Below are 20,253 nucleotides of genomic sequence, written 5' to 3' on the forward strand. Positions count from 1 at the left end.
TCAAAGAGAAGGGGCAGGAGGCAAGAATTCCCACACTACCCCTCCCCTTGAGACACAGGCCCCAGGCCCAGGCCCCACTCACCGTCTCTGCCTCATTCAGCCTCCTTCTTGTAACACCAGAGGAGGCTCCCTTCCAGTATGCAGCGGAAACGAAAACTCCAGTGTCCCAAATTGCACATAAGTCAATCAACCTGTTGCAAAGCAAGCACAAAGAAAAACCCCAGGGTCACTCCAGGAAGGAAAAAGAAAAGGCTCTGTGCTTTGCAGCTTGTTCATTCACTGGGAAATTACATCTTTTTGTCCATACCCATTTGGGCAGTTTTACAGAGCATAACGGCACCTTTGTTCACAGAAATTCAAAGCACTCTGCGAGAAATGGGAAGATTCTGCAAGGTGCCTAAACATGCTGGACTCTGGGGAGGAGGACCGTCTCTCTCTCCATAAGATCATTACTGTGGCCCAACACCATAATCAAACTGTTGAATCCTTAGTCACCTAAAGGAGTTAAGCCATATCTTGAAGAATCTCTCCTCCTACTCTCAAGGGAGAATTTACCCATAATTATCTCATTAATTTTCTCACTTAGGAGAACTACTATGTTTTTCTCTCCTATCTACAGATAATCAAAATGAGTTCACCATAAATAAATCTATGACATATTAAAAGGAGATCTAATTTTAGGATTAGGAGATATGGGTTTTAAGTTCTAGCTTGTTATATCATTTAGGGTGGATCATTTCCCTACATGTGTCTCAGTTTCTTCATTTGTAAAATGGCGAGAAGGTACAGGACAGAGGGTCACACCACTAGGCCATCAGTCGGTATTTCAAGGGCTCGAGTCCCAGCTCCAGTCCTTTTGGGTGATCTTTTTGCCTTTCTCCGTACAGATAACATATCTCACTTCGTCATTTGCTTTAACATTAAAAGGCGTCTGCAGGAAACGGTAACATTTACCTTTGTAGGAGGAGATGCGGTAATATCTATTAAAATAAGTATGCATTTACTCTCACCCAGAAGTCTAAGTTCAAGGAATCTTTTTGAAATGTTTCTTATATGATGCCTATGTTGTGACCTCCAGGATTATTGTTAAGTGAAAAAAAAAAAACAACATGGTAGGAAAAAGTGGTTTTAATATGCTACCACTTATTTAAGAAAGGAGGAATGAATGCAAAGATATACACGTATTTGCTTATGTTTTAAAAAGATGATAAAAAGTTAAAGCATAAAATAAAATTTAAAGGACCTATAGGGAGGGGGAGGAATGAGGTGGAGGAAACAGAGACATTAAATATACCTTGTTTTGTGGATTTACTTTGGATTGTAAGACACAATTAATAGTTTTAAAATAAATCCCTAAAATGAAAAAGCAACAAATGAGTCCATGCGTCCAGTTGGTTGACAATAACTACACATAGAGAAATTAAACCACAGTAGTTGGACTGCATGTCCTTGGAGGGATATACCCTATGAGTAAAAAGAACTGCCCCATCACCTGCCCCTCCCAAACAAAAGTCCTATACTGTTTCCAATAATCGTATTATTGATGATACTATGGTATTATTATTATTGTTATCGTTATTCTGAGACTTTTGTATGTGTATTGTGGGATAAACCAAATGAGCAATAATATTTATGTTACTGAGAAACAAGAGTTTCCTGCTGAAAGAAGATACAAATGTAAGCTTGATGAGATCAGGTTAAAATTATATAGTCCTGGCTAAGCTGGGAGTATCAGGATGAGCTCCACATGTTTCATCTTACATCCACACACACACACACAGACCCCCACACACTTCCTATTCTGTAAGGTCTAGAAACAAGGATCATCCTAGTAGGAGTGAGCACCCCTAGCAATCAGATTAGGAACTCTATACACCATCCCTCCAGAGGAATCAGACTTTCTTGGAGAAATGTCTGATGCAGCAAATACATAAGGTGAGTCTAGAACATCTTGTCGCACCATAAAAGCAAACCAAATGTGAACGATTACAAGAGTTAGGCTAAAAAGACTCGGAAGCTACCCAGGATAAGGTTTCCCTGGTCAAGCTGAGCATCAGTAAGGGTCATGACTGCAATAAATTGAAACATAACAAATATGTTTAAATCTTACAAATCTCTAATAATATTTTTAAACCCTATGAGTCACCTTTGGAAGATGTTAGGGCCATACTTCATTTTTGAAATCTGGACAATAAAGCAAAAGCGGGAGGAGTGGGTAGGGATATCACTGAGACAAGACCAGCCCTGTACTGGTAATTGTTGAAGAGAGTGATGGGTACTTTAGGTTCACTATATTGTTCTCTTCTCTTTGTAAAACATTTTCAAAATAAAAATAAATTTTGAATGACAAAACGGGTTGACAAATGAGAAATCTTAGAATGCTAATTCTTAAAACTCTTCTGAGCCATAGTCATTTAATCCTGACAACAACCCAGTAGGAGGACAAAGGATATGGGTGTTATTATCCCCACTTTACACTGGAGGAAACACGTGTAAAGAGTCCTTTGAGTCAGGATTCAAGCCCATATGTCCTCCCAAAGGCCCACTATTTCACAGCTGCCTCTTTAATGTTGTCATCTTTTACATCTGTGTTAATAAAACTTTCCTTTCCTATATGAGGGTATTGGGGGCTGCAATGAGATAATTTTAGGAAAGTACTTGGAAAACAAATCTTTGTACAAATATCTTACTGTCATTTGAAAATTGAGGATCTGACCTGCCCTATGGGGTTGCTGTGAGGATCCAGTGAGAATTGTGATTTGAAGATAGATGGACAGACATCAAGACAGACAGACAGAGAACCCTTAAAGCTGAGTGAGATTACCATCACCTCAATACCTTTATCACCGCTCTCAGGACTTCAGGCTAAATGAGAAGTGAGTGCATAGACTGTCCACCTGGCCCAGGGATAGGAAGTTTCCAGGAGGAACACCTGATGCTCTGGGGAAGATCAGGGATCAAGAAAGACACCTGATACCCTGCAGGCTGCAAGAAGAGTGCCTCCATGACGCATAGGGACATGGCCAGGTTGCTGGGCACGTCTGGGGCACTGCCTCCAGATTTCAGAAGGTCAGATACCTGCTGGCTTCCCTGGAATGAGGCCTGGGCTGTCAGGGGGCAAAGTAGACAGATGAACATGCTCCTCAGTAACAAGAAGAAGGCAAAGCAGGTCAGGCTGAGGAGGGGAGGGGGTGCCTGGGGCTGCTCACCAGCTCCCAAACTGCTCTCTCTCTTCTATCTTAACGTCTGGGGAGCACTTATAGATTTCTTCTCAGCAACTGTTTATTTCCAGATTGTCCTTCCTCTGCCACAGAAGAGAAGTGGGTCCAGGGAACCGCTAACACTTTTTCACCTCACAATTCTATGATCCTATAAGTGCCTATTTCTGAAGAAGTACAAAATCAAACATCTCCTGAGTCCTGGTTCATGGGCCTCCTCCCCCTGGATATTTAGTCTGAGCGTTCAGGGAACACAGACTCTGTCTCTGTCTCTCACTTAAGGTTCTTACTTAAACATTAAAATAATTATTTTGTTTGTTTTTGGAATAGGTAATCCTTTCACATGATATGAAACTCAAAAGACTACACAGTAGAAGAACAGTAGACATAAGTACATTTCTCTCCCAACCTTGTCCTGCAGCCTCCCAGTCCCACTGAGCCTCTGTTCCCCATGAGCCACTATTACCAGTCTCTTGTGCATCCTTCCAGAGACTGTCTATGCATACACAGATACATTTTTTAAAAATTAAATACTTAAATATAAAATGAACAAAACATGTACAGGACTTGTATGCCAAAAACTATGCAATGCTGACTAAATAAATCAAAGATCTAAATAAATGGAGAGACATACCATGTTCATGGATTGGAAGACTCAAAATGGTAAAGATGTAGATTCTCCCCAAACTGGTGCCACTGGTTTAATGCAACCACTATCAAAATCCTAGCGAGATTTTTAGTAGATATAGACAGGTTATCCTAAAATCTATATGGGAAAACAAAGGAACTAGGATAGCTAAAATAATTTTGAAAAGAAGAAATGCATAGGAGGAATCCATCTACCCAACTGAAAGACTCATTATGCAGCTACAGTAATCATAATGATGTGGTATTAGTGGAGGAATAGACATGTAGATCGACAGAACAGGATAGAGAACCCAGAGACAGACTGGCACAAATATGCTCAACTGACTTCTGACAAAGATGCAAAAGCAATGGAGGATGATAGCCTTTTCAACAAATGGTGCTGGAAAAATTGGACATCCACAGGATACACAGCCACCCCCCTCACCCCGCCAGATTCTTAACCTAAGCCCTTATACAAAAATGGGCTGCACATGGATGGTGGACATAAAATGTAAATCTATCAAACTTGTAGAATAAAAACAAAAGAAAATCCAGGCAAACTATTCTTAGATTTGATGCCAAAAGCATGATCCCTAGGAGCAAAACTAGATAAACAGGACTTCAACACTTAAAACTTTGCAAAATAAGATGAAGAGTGGGAGAGACCATGCACGTGACAAAGAACGAGCTCTAGAATATAAAAAGAACCTTAAAACTTGGCAGCAGAGATGCAACCATCCAATTAGAACATGGCCCAAGACATGAAAAGACATGTCACTGAAGTTGATATTCAGATGGCAAATAAGCACTTGAAAAGATGTTCAACATCATTAACCATTAGGGGAATGCAAATTAAAACCACAATAAAAAGAAAAAAAAACCCAGTGAGATATCACTACACATCTATCAGAATGTCCAAAATAAAAATCCATGACAATAGCAAATGCTGACAAAATGTGGGAAAACTAGATCACTCGTACGTTATTGGTGGAAACGTGAAATGGAACATCCAGTCTAGAACACAGTCTGGCAGTTTCGTGAAAGACTAATAAGCATGCAACTATCGTACAGCCCACCAAGTGCACTTCTCGGCATTTATCCCAGAGAGAGAAAGACCTACGATCACACCAAAACCTACACAAGAATGTTTATTGTGGCTTTACTCATAATAGCCCCAAACCGGAAACAACCCAGGTATCCTTGAATGGACGGATGGTTAAACAAACAGCAGTATGCCCGCATCACGGAACATGACTCAGCAATAAAAAGGGAAGAATTATTGAAACGTGCGATAACTTAGATAAATCTCCAAAGAATTATGCTGAGTAGAAAAAGTCAACCCTAAGAGGTTAAATATTGTGTAAGTCCATTTATGCGAAATTCTGGAAATGACAAAATTATAGAAATGCAGAACAGATTAGTGGTTGCCACGGGTCAAAGAAGAGGGGTGGTGGTGGGAGGAGATCGGTATGGCTATAAAAGGTCACTAAGAGAGGTCTTTGTAATGATGGAAATGCTTTCTATCTTGACTGTATATTGTCAATATCCTGGTTGTGATATTATGCTACAGTTTTGCAAGATACTACTATTGGGGGAAACTGGGCAAAGAATATAAGGGATCTTTCTATTATTTGCTACAGCTGCATATGAATCTATAATTGTCTCAAAATAAAAAGCTTAATTAAAAATAGTTCTCAGTTGACTCCCTCTATTCCACGTAACTAATTATACCATCTGTAAATAATTATAATATTATCGCCTTCTTTCCAATTTTTATACCTCATGTCTTTCTCTTGGCAGATTCAATTTAATGTTAGGCATTGGTAGAACAAATTAGGAAGAAAAATCTGCTACCACATAAAGTAATACAGACTGGATGGAAATAATTTTTTAACATACTCCCTTACAGGCTAGCACAGATTACAGAATTTTGATCAAACTTTTAAAAACTAAAACACTTTCTCAGCTGTATTTAAAAAGCTATTTCTCCTCAGAAAAAAATTGCCCAATTCTAAGAGCATCCTGAGTGTTCAACAATGACATTTCCAAGAAAAGAGATTTGTTAGCCTTCCTTGATAACTTGCTTCACTGAGTCTCACATTCCAAATGTGCAAAAAAAAAAAAAATCCAGCTAAAATCGGGCACTGTTATTTCAGTACAGCTGGATCTGCATTCTGAAGCCTGCAGCAAGAAGAGAAGAGAAAGAGGTTCTCTAAATGCAAGAAAGATGGGCATTCACTCTGGAAAGTTCATGATGGATATGAGCGCTTTCACTCACCGTTCCAGCAAAATTAGACCAGCCCAGACAGAACAGTAAACACTGTAAAGAACCAGTATCTTCAACATGTGCCCAGGGTGACTGCTGGTGATAGTGGGGAACTCAGCATGAAGCCTGCTGCACAGCAAGGAGGAGGAACACCCAGGACAGGCTGGGGGGGTGTGCGGGGGGCTGCATGGCCATTTGAAAGACACTGCTAAGAGAATGAAAGGACAAGCCACAGCTTGGGAGAAAAGGTTTCAAAAATACAAATCTGATAAAGGGCTGGTTGCTGAATATACAATGAATTCTCAACTGAATAACAAGAAAACAAATAACCCAATAGAAAGTAAGCAAAAGATCTAAACAGATCTTCGCCCAACTTCACCAAAGAAGATACATTTGGCAAATAAGCCCTCAAAAAGATGCTCAACACCACTAGTCCTTAGGGAAGTGCAAATTAAAACCACAGTGAGAGACCATGAAACACCATTATACACCTGTTAGAATAATAGTCAAACCTCCCCGTCCCCCGAATTCACACTACCGTGTGCTGGGGAGGTTGTGAAGCAACTGGAACTTGCATACATTGCTGGGGGGAATGAAAAAATTAGTATATCTGCTTTAGAAAACTGTTCAGCAGTTTCCTAGAAAATGAAACACATAGTTACCATATGATCCAGTAATCCCACTCCTATATATTCACCCAAGAGAAGCGAATATATATTTCTACACAAAAACCTACATGTGAATATTTATGGCAAGTTTATTCATAATTGCCAAAAACTAGAAATAAGCCAAATGCCTGCCAACAGGCGAGTGGATAAATAAACTGTGCACAGAATACAATGGAATACTACTTACCAATAAAAAGAAATGATCTAGTAATACACACAGCAAATCAGAGGCATCTCCAATGTATCATGCTAAGTAAGAGAAGCTGGTCTCAAAAGACTAAGACTATATGATTCCATTTTTATGACATTCTAGGAAACACATACTCTAAGTACTTAATAAAGATCACTGGTTACCAGGAGCTGGGGTTGGGGGTGGGAGGATTAACCAAAACAGGGTACATGAGAACTTTATGGGAAGACGGAAATGCTCTATATCTGATTATCGTGGTGGCTACATAACTGTACATGTTTGAAAGAGTCATAGGACTGTATGTACGCCTAACAAAAGTGAATTTTATTCTATGTAAATTATACCTCAATAAACCTGACTTGGAAAAAATTCCTTAAAGTGTATGAAAAGACAAATTAAAACCTAGGAGAAGATATTGAATATACACACTTGACAAAGGATCATGATCAAGAATATATAAAGGGTATAGCACAGGGAAATATATTCAATATCTTGTAGTAGCTTACGGTGAAAAAGAATATGAAAATGAATATATGTATATTCATACATGACTGAAGCATTGTGCTGTACACCAGAAACTGACACAACATTGTAAACTAACTATACCTCAATTTTATATAATATATATATGAAGAAGTTCTAATGGGGAGGGTAATAGCTCAGTGGTAGAGCACCTGTTTAGCATGCACAAGGTCCTGGGGTCAATCCCCAGTCCCTCCATTAAAAAAAAAACAAAAGAAGTTCTATAAGTAAATAAGAGGATAAATGATCCAATAGATATATAGGCAGGAGACAAGCAAGAATGCATATAGTTAGCAAACATATTGGTGCTCTGGGAAATGCAAATCAAGACCATAATGAGACATCAGTTTACACTAAATCGGATGATATCACGTGCTGAAAGAGGTTGAAGAGCCATAGGATTTCTTATACAAGGGTACAACCACTTTGGAAAAAGTTTAACATCACCCCCTCAAGTTGAACATTCACAAACTATGATTTAGCAAATTTACTCCTAGATATAACACCCATAAGAACTCTGGTACATGTACAAAAATATTCCTAGCCGCACTGTTCACCATGGGAGAAACCTAGAAATAGCCCAAAAGTTCATCAACATAGAAATGGATAATTAAACTGTGGTAGAGGCAAACAATGAAATATTATGAAGGAGGCAAAATAAGTGAATTAGAGTGCTATGCAATGAAACTATAATAAAGAAAAAAGAAAGAAAAGAGGATTCAAAATAATGATTACTACAACTCAACAACAAACAACATGATTAAAACGTGGGCAAAGAACTTGAATAGACATCTCTCCAAAGACATATGCACATGAAAAGATGCTCAACCTCACTAATCATTAGGGAAACACAAATCAGAACCACAATGAGACACTGTCACATACCCATTAGGATGGCTATATCCAAAACAAGCAAACAAACAGAAAATAACAAGTGTTGGTGAGGATGTGGAGAAACTGGAAACCTCCTATGTTGCTGGTGGGAATGAAAATGGTGTAGCCTCTATGGAAAGCAGCATGGCGGTTCCTCAAAAAATTAAAAATAGAATTAGCATATGATCCAGCAATTCCACTTCTGGCTATATATTACAAAGAATTAAAAGCAAGGTCTCAAAGAGATATTTGCACAACCATGTTCACAGCAGTATTATCCAAGACAGTCAAAAGGTAGAAGCAACCCAAGTGTCCATCATCGGATGAATGGATAAAGAAAATGTGGAATAAACATACAATGAGATATTATTCAGCCTTAAAAAGGAAAGAAATTCTAACGTGTGCTGTAACATGGATAAACTTTGAGGATATCATGCAAAGTGAAATGTCAGCCACAAAAGGACGAATACTGTATACCACTTGCACAAGGCACCTAGTCAGATTTCACAGAGGCAGAAAGCAGAATGGTGGTTGCCGGGGGAGGAGGGATGGGGAGCTACTCTTTAACGGGTACAGAGTTTCAGTTTTGCAAGATGAAAAGAGTTCTGAAGGTTAGTTGCATAACAACATGAATGTACTGAACACTAAAGAGCTACGCATTTAAACACGGTGTAAATGGCAAATTTTATGTCATGTATATTTTACCACAATTAAAAAAAAGATAATGATTACTTGTGGTAGTGGAGGAGATAGACAGGATAGCTTGGTGGTTGTGGTGCGATGCAGGATTAGATATTCGATAATTATCAAAGTCCTATCTTTTGTTGTAGGTGGTTTGCAGGTACTTACAATATTATTATAAATAAATAAGTAAACAGATAGATGAACAGGAAGGAAGAATGGAAGGAAGAAAAGAAGGAAGGAGGGGGAAGGAGGGAGGGAAAGAAAGAGAAAGAATAAAAGAAAGAAAACCAGCAGGAAATGTATGGACCAATGATGAGAGTGAGGATTATGGTTAATCCAATGTTATGTACCTGAGGTTCCCCCGTCTTACCCTCCTCCAAAAAAAATCTGCTCCAATGAGTCAAAGAAATCCTAGATTACCTAAAAGAAAGAGATCTCAGAAATCTCTAACTGAATTCCATCATTCAATGTGATGAGAAAAGTGAGGCAGAAACAGATAAGAAATGCGAATGACACTCAGAGATGGTCAATGATCTCTCTAAGGTCACACAGCTATCTACATTCCAATCCTTTCTTAGCCATGTTTGTCAAAATAGGCAGCAGCAATGAGGGAAAATTAAGAACAGACATCCTCTCCTACAGTAACCATCCTTTTTAACCCCTACAACGTTCCTATAAGGAAGACAATATTATCCTGATTTTACCCATTAGAAATCTGAAGCCTAGCGATGTTAAAAAAAACTTGCCTAGGGTTTCTCAGCTGTGTGAGTGGCAGAACCCACACTCAAACCAAAGTCGGTGGGTATCCCCAGAGCCCACACTCCTTTGATGCCATGCCGAAGCCTAGCTCACAGCAATAGAGCAACAGTCCAACCACTACTTTGTGAGTGGCCCTGTGGAAGATGCAAAGATGAGCAAACCATACAAGGGACTTTTAAAAGTTCTCTTTGTGATTACCTCAGAAAATTGTTATTATGCCGAAGAGGAAAAAGAGGTATAACCCTACTTAGTTTATATATTCCATATGTCTTGGTTTTAAATTATACTGTGAACGAGAGACAAATTTGCAATGGTAACATGCCCTCGCCAGAGAAATGTTTTAATTTATAGAAATCTCTTCGTAAGGAAGATAAAACAGGCATGTCATAGCAACTGGACCCCTAGTCCTGTGACTAGGACCTAGAAGAAATGATCCAATGAAAGACTGGCTCCTGCTTCAGACGGAAGAGTCTTGGGAAAGATCACAGACTGATAGACGGGAGGGGGTGAGGGCAGCACTCTACAAAGGCTGAATCATCATGAGGGATGCGGAACATTGTATCTTTAGATGATGCTTTGATTCCCAAATGGACCTCAATGACATCCTCCACAGAACAAGCTAACAAGTGAAAACGGGGATCTGACATTGTTCATGAGGGGCATTAACAGTGCACCTGTCCCAGCCACAAGCACATGGGGAGAGGATGTGCAGACCAAGATTATCCACTATTTAGGACCGAGGAGGAGGAGCACGGGACACAGGGCAATTGGAACCACTTCTATTCCCACTATTTTCTTTTCTTGTAGATGCAACCAAGTAAATCTTTAAAAAAAAAAAAACTGATAAAATATACATAACGCAAAATTTACCACTCTAACCATTTTAAGTAATGTTCAGTGGCATTAAGTACATTCACCTTGTTGTGCGACCATCATCACCATCCATCCTTAGAACTTTTTCATCTTCCCAGACTGACACTCCGTACTCCTTAAACAATAAATCCCCATTCCTTCCTCCACCTAGCATCTCCAAATAAATCATTTTAAAGTACCTGCGGTACAGTGTGAGTTTTAGTCAACCCACGTGAGTGGGCTGGGGAATCAGCCAGTCAGATCAGCCGTGAAGTCACTGAAGCAAAGACGAGACCCTGGTCCTTCAAGACTTTATCAGTGTCATGGGGGCACCTCCTGTACTTGGTGGGCTACGCCCACGACACTCCGCCTGTTCTGCGCCCACACACGTGCAGCTGGTCATGGCTGGGGACACACGTACCTCCATGCTGTCTGGCTTCATTTTAAATTCATGCTCTTGACTCTCAAGTGGACCCTTAATGGCATGTGACAATCGAATGCACCCCACCCCCAGGTGGCAATTCATACCTTCTCCTTTCTCCTTAACTGCCTAACCACTCCTTCCCCATTCTTCTTCCCTTGGTTTTAATTTTTATTATGAAGCAGGAAAAAGTATAATGAATTTCCATACGCACATCAACCAACATCGAAAATTACTGACCCAAGGCCAATCACACATTATCTAACACACACACATACACACATACACAGACTTCTCCCTGTTTGGTTATTTTGAAGCAAACCCCTGCCATTGTATAATTTTATTTGTGGATATTTCAGCATCTGTCTCTAAAAGACGACCCTTTTATAAAACATAACCTCAAGAACATCATACCTCCAAAATTATCAATAACTTTTATTATTATCAAATATCCATTCAATGTCTAAATTTCCAGTTGGCTCACAAATGTCATTTTTTTTAAGTGTTTGAATCAGAATCCAAATAAAGTCCACACATTAGCTGATAATTATTATGTCTCTTTTCATCTGTAAGTTTCACCTCTTCTTCCCTTACACTTTATTTTTTTAAGAAACCGGGGTTCCATTTCTCTTTTCTCTTTTATACTTTATTTTTTAAGAAACTGGGGTTTCCCCACCCTTTTGCTCTTGGCTGATGGCCATGTTTATTCTTTGACAGGAAATAGAAGCAACAAGCGAGACCTTCCACGGGCGCCACAGCTCCGTTTGCCCACCCGCCTGCTTCTGTCCCGTTCGCGCCACCTTCTCTCCTGTGTCCGTGTCTGGACCCTGTCCCTCTTGCCCACTCAGCAGCAGTGCTCCAGCAATTCTTCTCGTCCTCTGGCCTCACCAGGTTTTCCTTGTTTAGTGGATCTTTCCCATCAGCTTACAAACATGTCGTGATTTATCCCAACCTAACGCCTGGGGCCTTCCCTTGCCCTCTCTCTTGGCTCTGGATGCCCTTTTACAAGAAAACTCCTTACAGACCTGCCTACACTTACAGCCTCCAATTTCTCTTCTCCAAACTTCTTTTAAACCCATTCCAGTCAAGATCTCCACACACAACTCAGGCAAAACTGGTCTTAACAAGGTCACCTCTGTAGTGTCAGTCTCATGGTAAACACATTCCTTGTTCTCATCTTTCTTGCTGAACCCAAGTGATCACCCTGTCCTCCTGGAAACACTTTCTTCGCTTGGCATCTGGAACTCCTAATGCTGGAGCACCCCAGCTTCCGTCCTGGGGTCTCTTCTCCACTCGGGCTCTCTGTCTTGTGACTCCATCTAGTTTCACAGCATTAAATACAATCAATACACTGAAAACTCCCAATTGTAAATTTCTAGCCAGGACCTCTCCACCGAAATTCGGACCCACATACCTAACTGCCGACTTGGCATCTCTGTATTTCTAACAGGTGCCTCAGAGTCTGAAACTCAGCCCCTGATCTCACCTTCCTCCTACCCCGCCAATGCAGCCTTTCCCATTTCGGTTAATGACAACCCTTCCTGGTGTTTACGGCAAACCCTAGGGTCATCTCTGACTCCGCTCTCTCTGTCTCACCTTAGAGCTGAGCCATCAGCAAATCCTATCGCCTCTTCCTTTAAAAGGAATCCGCTCTCTCCTCACTTCCTCTTCTGCTGTTCTCCTGATCCACACCACCACTCTTGCCTACTATCTTGTTTTCCTCCTTTGGGATTTTGCTTCCACGTCCCCTTCTCAGTAAGGAGTTCCTAAGCCACCCTATCTAAAATCACAGACCATCTTGCCCCAGCAACACTCCCTATCCTCCTTACCTGCCTCATCTGTAACTCCTTAGCACTTGCTACCTCCTAATGTACTGCATCTTAACTACTTATTTTCCCGGTTTATTGCCTGTCTTTCCCTGTTAAAATGTACGTTCCTTGAAATACAGGGATTTTTGTCTATTTACTGCCATATTTCTGCCATCTAGAACAGTGCCCAGCCCATAGAAGGTGGCCAAAAAGCATCTGTTGAGTAGGTGAATATACTCATCCATGTAGCTATAATAAAAAGTATTTCCTCCATGCAGGCTTCCTGGATTCCTTTGACTCTCCCCAGCACTTGGTCTGAAAGGCAACAGTTCATATTATGTATTACTGCCACGATTCTGAGTCTTACTTTTTTCACCAGACTCGTTCTCTGAGCCTAAAACCTGCCCGGTTTATCCTTTCCCTGTTTAGCCCTACACAGCACTGACCACGGATGAGCTGTTCCTGCCCCTCAGGCTCCCAAACCTTGTGGACTCAGTATTTACTTTGGCTAATACTCATCTCTTATATTTTAATAGACTTTTTGTTCTCGTGTATGACCTTTTGTTCAATATTATCACCACCACTACCATGTGAGAAGGAAAGGTAACGGTATCCACCTCCTCTTTGAAAGCTAACACTGGTTATTAAATGCTTTACAATTTTCAAAGTATTTCAACATATTCACTATAATTGATCATCATAACTTCCCAGGATGGTAGATATTATTGTCATCATGTCCATCTTTCAGGTAAGAACACTAAGGCTCAAATGATTTTTACGAAAGCATTTATCTGAGGGAAAATAGACTCATCTTGCCCAAGGCCACACAGTTAGGAACAGTAGAGCCAGGAATTGAACCTGGGCCTCATGACTTCACATCCCGTGGTCTTTCCTGTCCACCTCGCCTCCTTAGTTCAACACTGATGGGAAAACGGTGGTCCTGGTAGCAGAGTAAAGGAGTGGAGGAGAATTTGCTCAAGGTGACATATAAGTCATTTGTGGGACAAAGCAAGAATCTCCTGATAAATCAGTGTCGCTCTCGGGAGACCTCAGGGTCTCCCCTCTTGCCCGACACGGGCAGTCACAGTTTCCAGGGGGAGGTGCTGTGGAGGAAGGGCAGGGAGACAGAAGGAGTCCATTTCTGCCAAGGACAGAGGAACACACCGCACGCTAGCCAGCGCTCTAGAACATCACCTGGGAGTCATAGCTGTTCTGCAGGGCCGGGAACGGGCCCGTCCCCGGTGCACCACCTCGGCCCGTGCAGCGGAGTGTGAGCTGTGAACCACGCTGGGGTTGGACAAGGGAAGTGGAGAGACACCTGGGTGTCGCCCAGCTACCTGCGGGAGCGTCTCCTTCCCTCCTGCCAAGGCTGTAAGTGCCACCTGAAACGAAGCCTGGGCAGAGAAGACCAACCCAACCAAGACGGGCACCATCTGTGACATCACTGACTTCGCCGGCTTCTCGTTTTGCAGATGTGATGGCCAACGGCTGCTCGTGCCGCTGGCCAGGAAAAGGCAAGCGGCAGCCAGCGGTCAGGTTTCAAAGTCCTCTGGTGGCAGTGTGGGGCCAGAAGTGCTCTGACTTCTTTTGTTAAAATAGACTTGGTAACTTGGAGCATTGTGCTCTTAGTTACCCTCCTACGTCTGTGCTTTCTCTTTCCCATCAGCCCGGGGGCTCCCCGGGGCGGGTTTGTTACTCCCCTTCAGCCTGGACATCACAAACACAGGCGCTCCTCTTTCAGCCTCCCCCAAACCAAGGACAGGGGCCTGTTCCCTCTCCTCCCCTGCAGTGGCTGGGATGGCCAACTGGACCTCTCAGAATTCAGTGAACCACACGGGAGGCGGCGAGTCTCCTGGGAGGAGATCAGGCACTCAGATCATCCTCTGATGCCCAAACCTCACAGATCTGGACTGAGACGTGGACCACACTGGCTGCCCTGGGTCTCTCTGCTCCCTTCCTGCCCCTCCCTCCTGCCTTCTTGCCCCCGTGAGCCCTGCCGCCCACCCCTGAGCAGACAGAAAGGCAGGCTCCCAGGGCTCACTCAGCTTAGCAACACAACCCTCATGTAATCACAGACTGCTCCACCCTCACAATTAATCATTTCATGCCTCCTCTTACCGTTAATGATAGGAAAAAGAAAAAGGCTCTTCCTGAAAAAGAGGTCTCCTTCAGTTTTTCAGACAACAAGGGTTATCTGTGTAACTTACGGTGCCTCCTTTTATATCACATCTCCTAAGAAACTTAGAGGAAAAAAATCTGTGCTCAAGCGGAATTTATATCTCCTCTTGGTTCACAGGTTTAATTTTATTCCAGATTTAATCATTGTGTTTTATTTAAGCCATTATAACATTCTTCAAATCCTAAATTATACTGAGATGCATTAAAAATTATATGGTGTGTATATTTTGTCTTGTTAATGGCCCGGGAGGACAAAATTATGTAGTGGTTCAGAAAATGGGCTTTAGAATTAGAGCGCTGGATATAAATCTCAGCTCTTAGCAGTTTACCAGTGAGTTACTGTGTGGCTATGGGCCAATTACTCACCTTATCTGAGCCTTGGTCTCCTCTTCTATAAATTGGGGACAGTATTTCTCTTCAATCCATTCTTACTGGATTTAAATTCTTTACCCTGGTTTACAAGGCCTTCCCCACCTGGCTCCTGCCCATCCCTGTGCTGGGCTGTCACACTGGACTTCACTGTCCCAGATGCTCAGAGGCTGTTCCCACTGCCTGAGACTCGCTCCACCACCCACTCACCTGTCATCTTCTTTCTTGCTGGCTTCTCATGACATTTGGGTTTAAAAGTCACTGCCTTGGAGAGGTCTTCCCTCATCTTCTACGAAAGGAGATCGAGCTAATCCCAGCCTGCTGGCCAGCACTTCCCAGACTTCAATGTACATATAAATGAATCACCCAGCGATCTTGTTAAAATAAAGCATGTCTGGGTGGCCCTACATTTGTTATTTCTAACAAGCTGCCGGTGATCGGATGCTGCTGGGAGGAGCACCCTTGAGAGTGACAAGGCATCCGCAAACCCATCATCACTTGTTTAACATCATCTGTCTTTCCTGCTAGACGAAGCTCCCCACCCCAGTCCCTAGCACAGTGCCTAGACAAGAAGCACTCAAGAAATGCTGGCTGATTAAACTGAGCAATTATCTATAATGTCTCCAGCCTGATTTCTGGTCAGAGTAAAAGAGATTCAGTAAGTGGTGTAAGCCATTATTAATAATATTATTATATGCTGCCTACAGCTTCTTAAGCCAAGAACCAAGTCTTTTGCTTCTTTTCCACCCCCAAATAGTTCTTAGAATGGTCCTGGACACAAAACCAAGGCGTGGAATGTGTTTATTGAATGGATGCCTAAAGGAACAAGTGAATGAGAGACCCTGGTCCATGGCCCTATATGAGTGTCCAACATACGTACAAGGTCACAGTGAATACATCCCCCGTCTTTCATATAAACCCAAGCCCTCCCTTCTACCAATTCCTGCCTGTGGTTAGGAGCCCAGAGTTTGAACACGCATAACAGAGACCAAAGAGTTACTGAGAAGTCCTCAGAGCAAACAAACAAGTGACAGCCCAGGAAGGAGGGTATTGTTTTAAAAATTATTTCCTTAGTCCTCAAAGAACAGGAACAAAGAGGGATTGTGCTGCCTGCCTCCCCTGCAAGAATTCACATTCTAGGCCTGTCTAAATGCCAGTCTAAAAGCTACTCAGAATACAATTACCAAACCCGACAAGTAGCAGCCACAGGCGAGGGCTGCAATGCCACCCCTCCCACCAATTTCGCAGCAACTGCAGGCAATGAACCTCAGTTCTCTGCATTCAGCTTTTCTGAGTCCCCTACTCTGGCTCCCCCGCCTCCACTTTGTTCCTTTTGGCCCACTCCATGCTGTCGCCTTCAGGCCAGAGTGGGCAGAGCTGTGTGTGGTTCAGAAGCTTCTAAACAAAATCATTTTAAGGAAACCAGTGGATCGGGCCATTTCCAGGCAACCTATCCCATTGGCAGAGTCAATTCCCTTCATTCTTAACCTCCTACAGATTCGGGAGCAAAGTAGAAACCTGGAGAAGGCACTTGAAGACTTTGTACCTCCCAGTAGGTGATTACAGCACTAGAACGCTCACTTACTTATATAAAGGGGTTTGGAAACACCAACCCTCAAATTCAAATGTGTGGTCTTAAGTATTTAAAAAATGAAGACATCTTGAGCACTGATGCAAATGCAACTATGAAGAAAATTTTGTAAGGAAATAGTATTAAAAATCACACCAATAAACATTTACTAGGAAAGACACTGTGCAGGTAAATAGAAATAAGTAAAATAGAATACAGTCCAGGACGTTTACAATCTTTTTAGGAGGATGAGATAAATAAGAAATAGTAAATAACAATGTGGCATTTAAGTAATGCCTCAAGGCTACAATATCAGAGATATTACCATGAAGCAAACATCTAAGAGCCAAATGGACAGTTCAGGTGTTCCAGATTATAGGCAGTGCATTTCTGGTGACTACATCTTCCCCACCCCTACCTTCTCCCCTCCCTGCAACACTCCCTATTCCGAAGTGTGTTTTTTGTTTTTTGTTTTTAACTTTTTAAAAAAAATTGAAGAATAGTTGATCTAAAGACCACATCTTAAAGCTCACTTTTGTAAGGTGAAATCCTGTCTCAGTCACTCCAGCCACATTCAGTGTTATCAGCAAAAATCAGAATGTGACTGCACAGAGACAGAGAGAATGGATGCACTGTTAGTATCCAAAGAGCAGAGGCCAATGACACAAAGGGGCCGACGTGCTCAGAATCCCGATGTGCAACAGCAAAAGGGCATCGGAGTTCAGAGAAGGAAGAGAATGTGGGAGACGTATGGGGAGGAGTGGGGGTTGCCAGGAGGGGAGATGGGGGCTTTGAGCAAAGCTGTTAGACAGTCTAGGTCTCGGAAGCTTAAGGAAGGGGTAGAAGTGAAGTAAGTCAGGCGGAAAAGGCATGAGTCATTCGATTCTGGATTGTGTTTTGTGCAACAACTTAAGGCTGGTCTTGAGGGCAGGAAAGATGCCAATTTGAATGGAGAGGAAGGTTCGTGCAGAAGAGCAGTGGGAGAGAAGCTGGAAAGAATGTGGAAAGTTCTGAATGCTAGGCTAGAGGATTTTTCTTTCTTTTTTTTAAAGAAAATTTTGCAAGTAACACAGAGTACATTTTTGCAGTAAAAGATTCCAGTAATACAGATGAATTTAACGAACCCCTCAACACCTTCTTCTCTCACCCAAGTCTCTTCTGCACAGACAACACTGCTGTTGGCTCTATAGCTATCCTGCTGTCAGGCTGGAGACTGCATGTAACAGGCACCGGGGACCCACTGGAACTTTCTAAGCCAGGGACTGTGCTCAAATCAGGAACAGTCAGCAGAGGTGAGCAGGTGACTCCTTAATAATGGAGCTGTGCAAGGCACAAGGTGGAAGATGGTGAGTGGAGTAGGAAGAAGAGAGTGAGCAAACCAACTCGAGGATGACACTGAGACCAACCGATGGAAGCGGGACTGAGGGGGACTGATCAAAGACAGAAGGGAAAGCTGGTGGTAAAGTATTTTAAGGGGAGGAGCTGAAGGAGAGACCAGGAGTACAGAGGACAAACAGAACAAGGACGATGAGAATACAGGATTTTCAAAGTCAATTAGTTGCACCAACCATGATGGTGAGGAAATTGGCTGTCATACTGATTTAGAACGGAGCAGAACCCAGAGGGCTGGTTCAGTATCCCAAGCAGGAAAGACCTCCAATGAATAACAGAGGCCAAAAAAAGGTGGTAGGCAGAAGCGTCTACGCAGTTATCTTAAAATCTGACCTGTTACCTGTCTTAGTGGTGAAATTTCTTGCTATACAGTAGCCACTCAATAAATGCTGGATTGAATGTTTTCAAGCCTAAGTTACAAGAACCAGAAATATGGGTATGGAAGATACCCTTGGTTTCCTACCCAACATCCATTCCTCCTTCTTCTCTAGTTTTTAGGACCCCAATTTTTTTCTGGTGGTACCAGGGTAGGTGGAGCTTCCTCTGCCTCCAAGAGATGAGCCACGATTTGGCTAAGTCACAACAGTAACACCATCCCCCTTGCTCGTGCTTGGTTTAGGGATGGCCAAGTTGGCCAATGAGACATACGAGGAAGTCAGCTAGGGAAACTTCTGACAAAGATTTTCAGCTCTGTCAAAGATACAGCAGAGACCTGACATTTTATTCCTACCAAGAACTTGACTATTTTAGGATATGATGCTTGGAAGTACAGCAACCATCCCAAAATCATGAAGTGATAAACCTGGGGACTAAGAATCAACACACTTAAGATACCAAACAGGGGGAGGGTATAGCTCAGTGTAGCGTGTGTGCTCAGCATGCACGTGGTCCTGGGTTCAATCCCCAGTACCTCCATTAAAAATAAATCAAAAAAAAAAAAAAAAGATACCAAAGAGGAAAGACCACAAAAGCCAGGTCCTTCATAAGGTAAGTCTTGCCCCAAAGCTGAAGCCACCAACCTTCAGACTGCCTACTATGAGAGGTAATTAATTTGTCCTTTTACTTAAGCCTCCGTTATCTGGTCATTCTGTTCACAGTCATCTGAAGGCCGGCAAATGGTAACTGGTGAGATAATCTGTACTGCCTTTCACTAAAACCTTGAACTATTTCATTGAGCAACAAAGTTCTTGCTATATACTGGACTCAGTGAACAAGCGGAGGGGAAAGGGGAGAAGCTGGGCGGAGCAGGGGAAACGCCTAAAACTGCTCGAGCAGCCACGGAAGCAGTAAACTCAATTCAGCTCAAATCAGTGCAGTGCAATACAAAGCGGCTGAATCTAACTTAACAAATATTACCACACGTCTCCTATGTACAAAGCCTTTTGGGGAATAAAATTCTAAACACATGGCCCACTACGTTCCAGGTATCTCTTTTTCCTTTTCTTCAGCAATTACAGATTAAGTACCAGCCCCTGTTAACAAGATCACTTCTTGGCCTTCCCTGTACTTTAAACACAGCTATTTCCCAGAGCCTCACTCTCAAGCAGTATCTTCTGAGTCTACACAAAGTCCCTGGAGAACCTTATCTCTGCCAACGGTTTTAATCACCTCCGACTCAGTAAGACTTCCAATCCATTTCTCACGTCCTTCCTTCTCTCCCACAATTAGACCCACATTTACAGCTGTTTACTGATCATCTCCACTTGGATCTCCCATAGGTACCTTAGAAACACATCATTTAAAAAAGAATTAAAATAATGCCATTTCCAGCAACATGCGTGGACCTGGAGGTCATCATTCTAAGTGAAGTAAGCCAGAAAGAGAAAGAAAAATGCCATATGACATCACTCTTATGT

At 42.2% G+C, this 20,253-nt stretch overlaps 1 protein-coding gene across 5 annotated transcripts in view; it reads right to left on the reverse strand.

Annotated features, from left to right (window-relative positions):
- NFASC (neurofascin) overlaps positions 1-20,253 on the reverse strand; it is a 175,470-nt gene that overhangs the window by 95,229 nt on the left and 59,988 nt on the right. For all 5 annotated transcript variants that reach the window (XM_074351986.1, XM_074351984.1, XM_074351982.1 and 2 more), the window contains exon 2: positions 83-191. In XM_074351986.1, the coding sequence (XP_074208087.1) occupies positions 83-191 (109 nt within the window). The remainder of the gene's footprint in view (positions 1-82; positions 192-20,253) is intronic.

The sequence above is a fragment of the Camelus bactrianus genome, chromosome 23 (genome assembly GCF_048773025.1).
Source record: "Camelus bactrianus isolate YW-2024 breed Bactrian camel chromosome 23, ASM4877302v1, whole genome shotgun sequence".
NCBI classification, from domain to species: Eukaryota; Metazoa; Chordata; class Mammalia; order Artiodactyla; family Camelidae; genus Camelus; species Camelus bactrianus.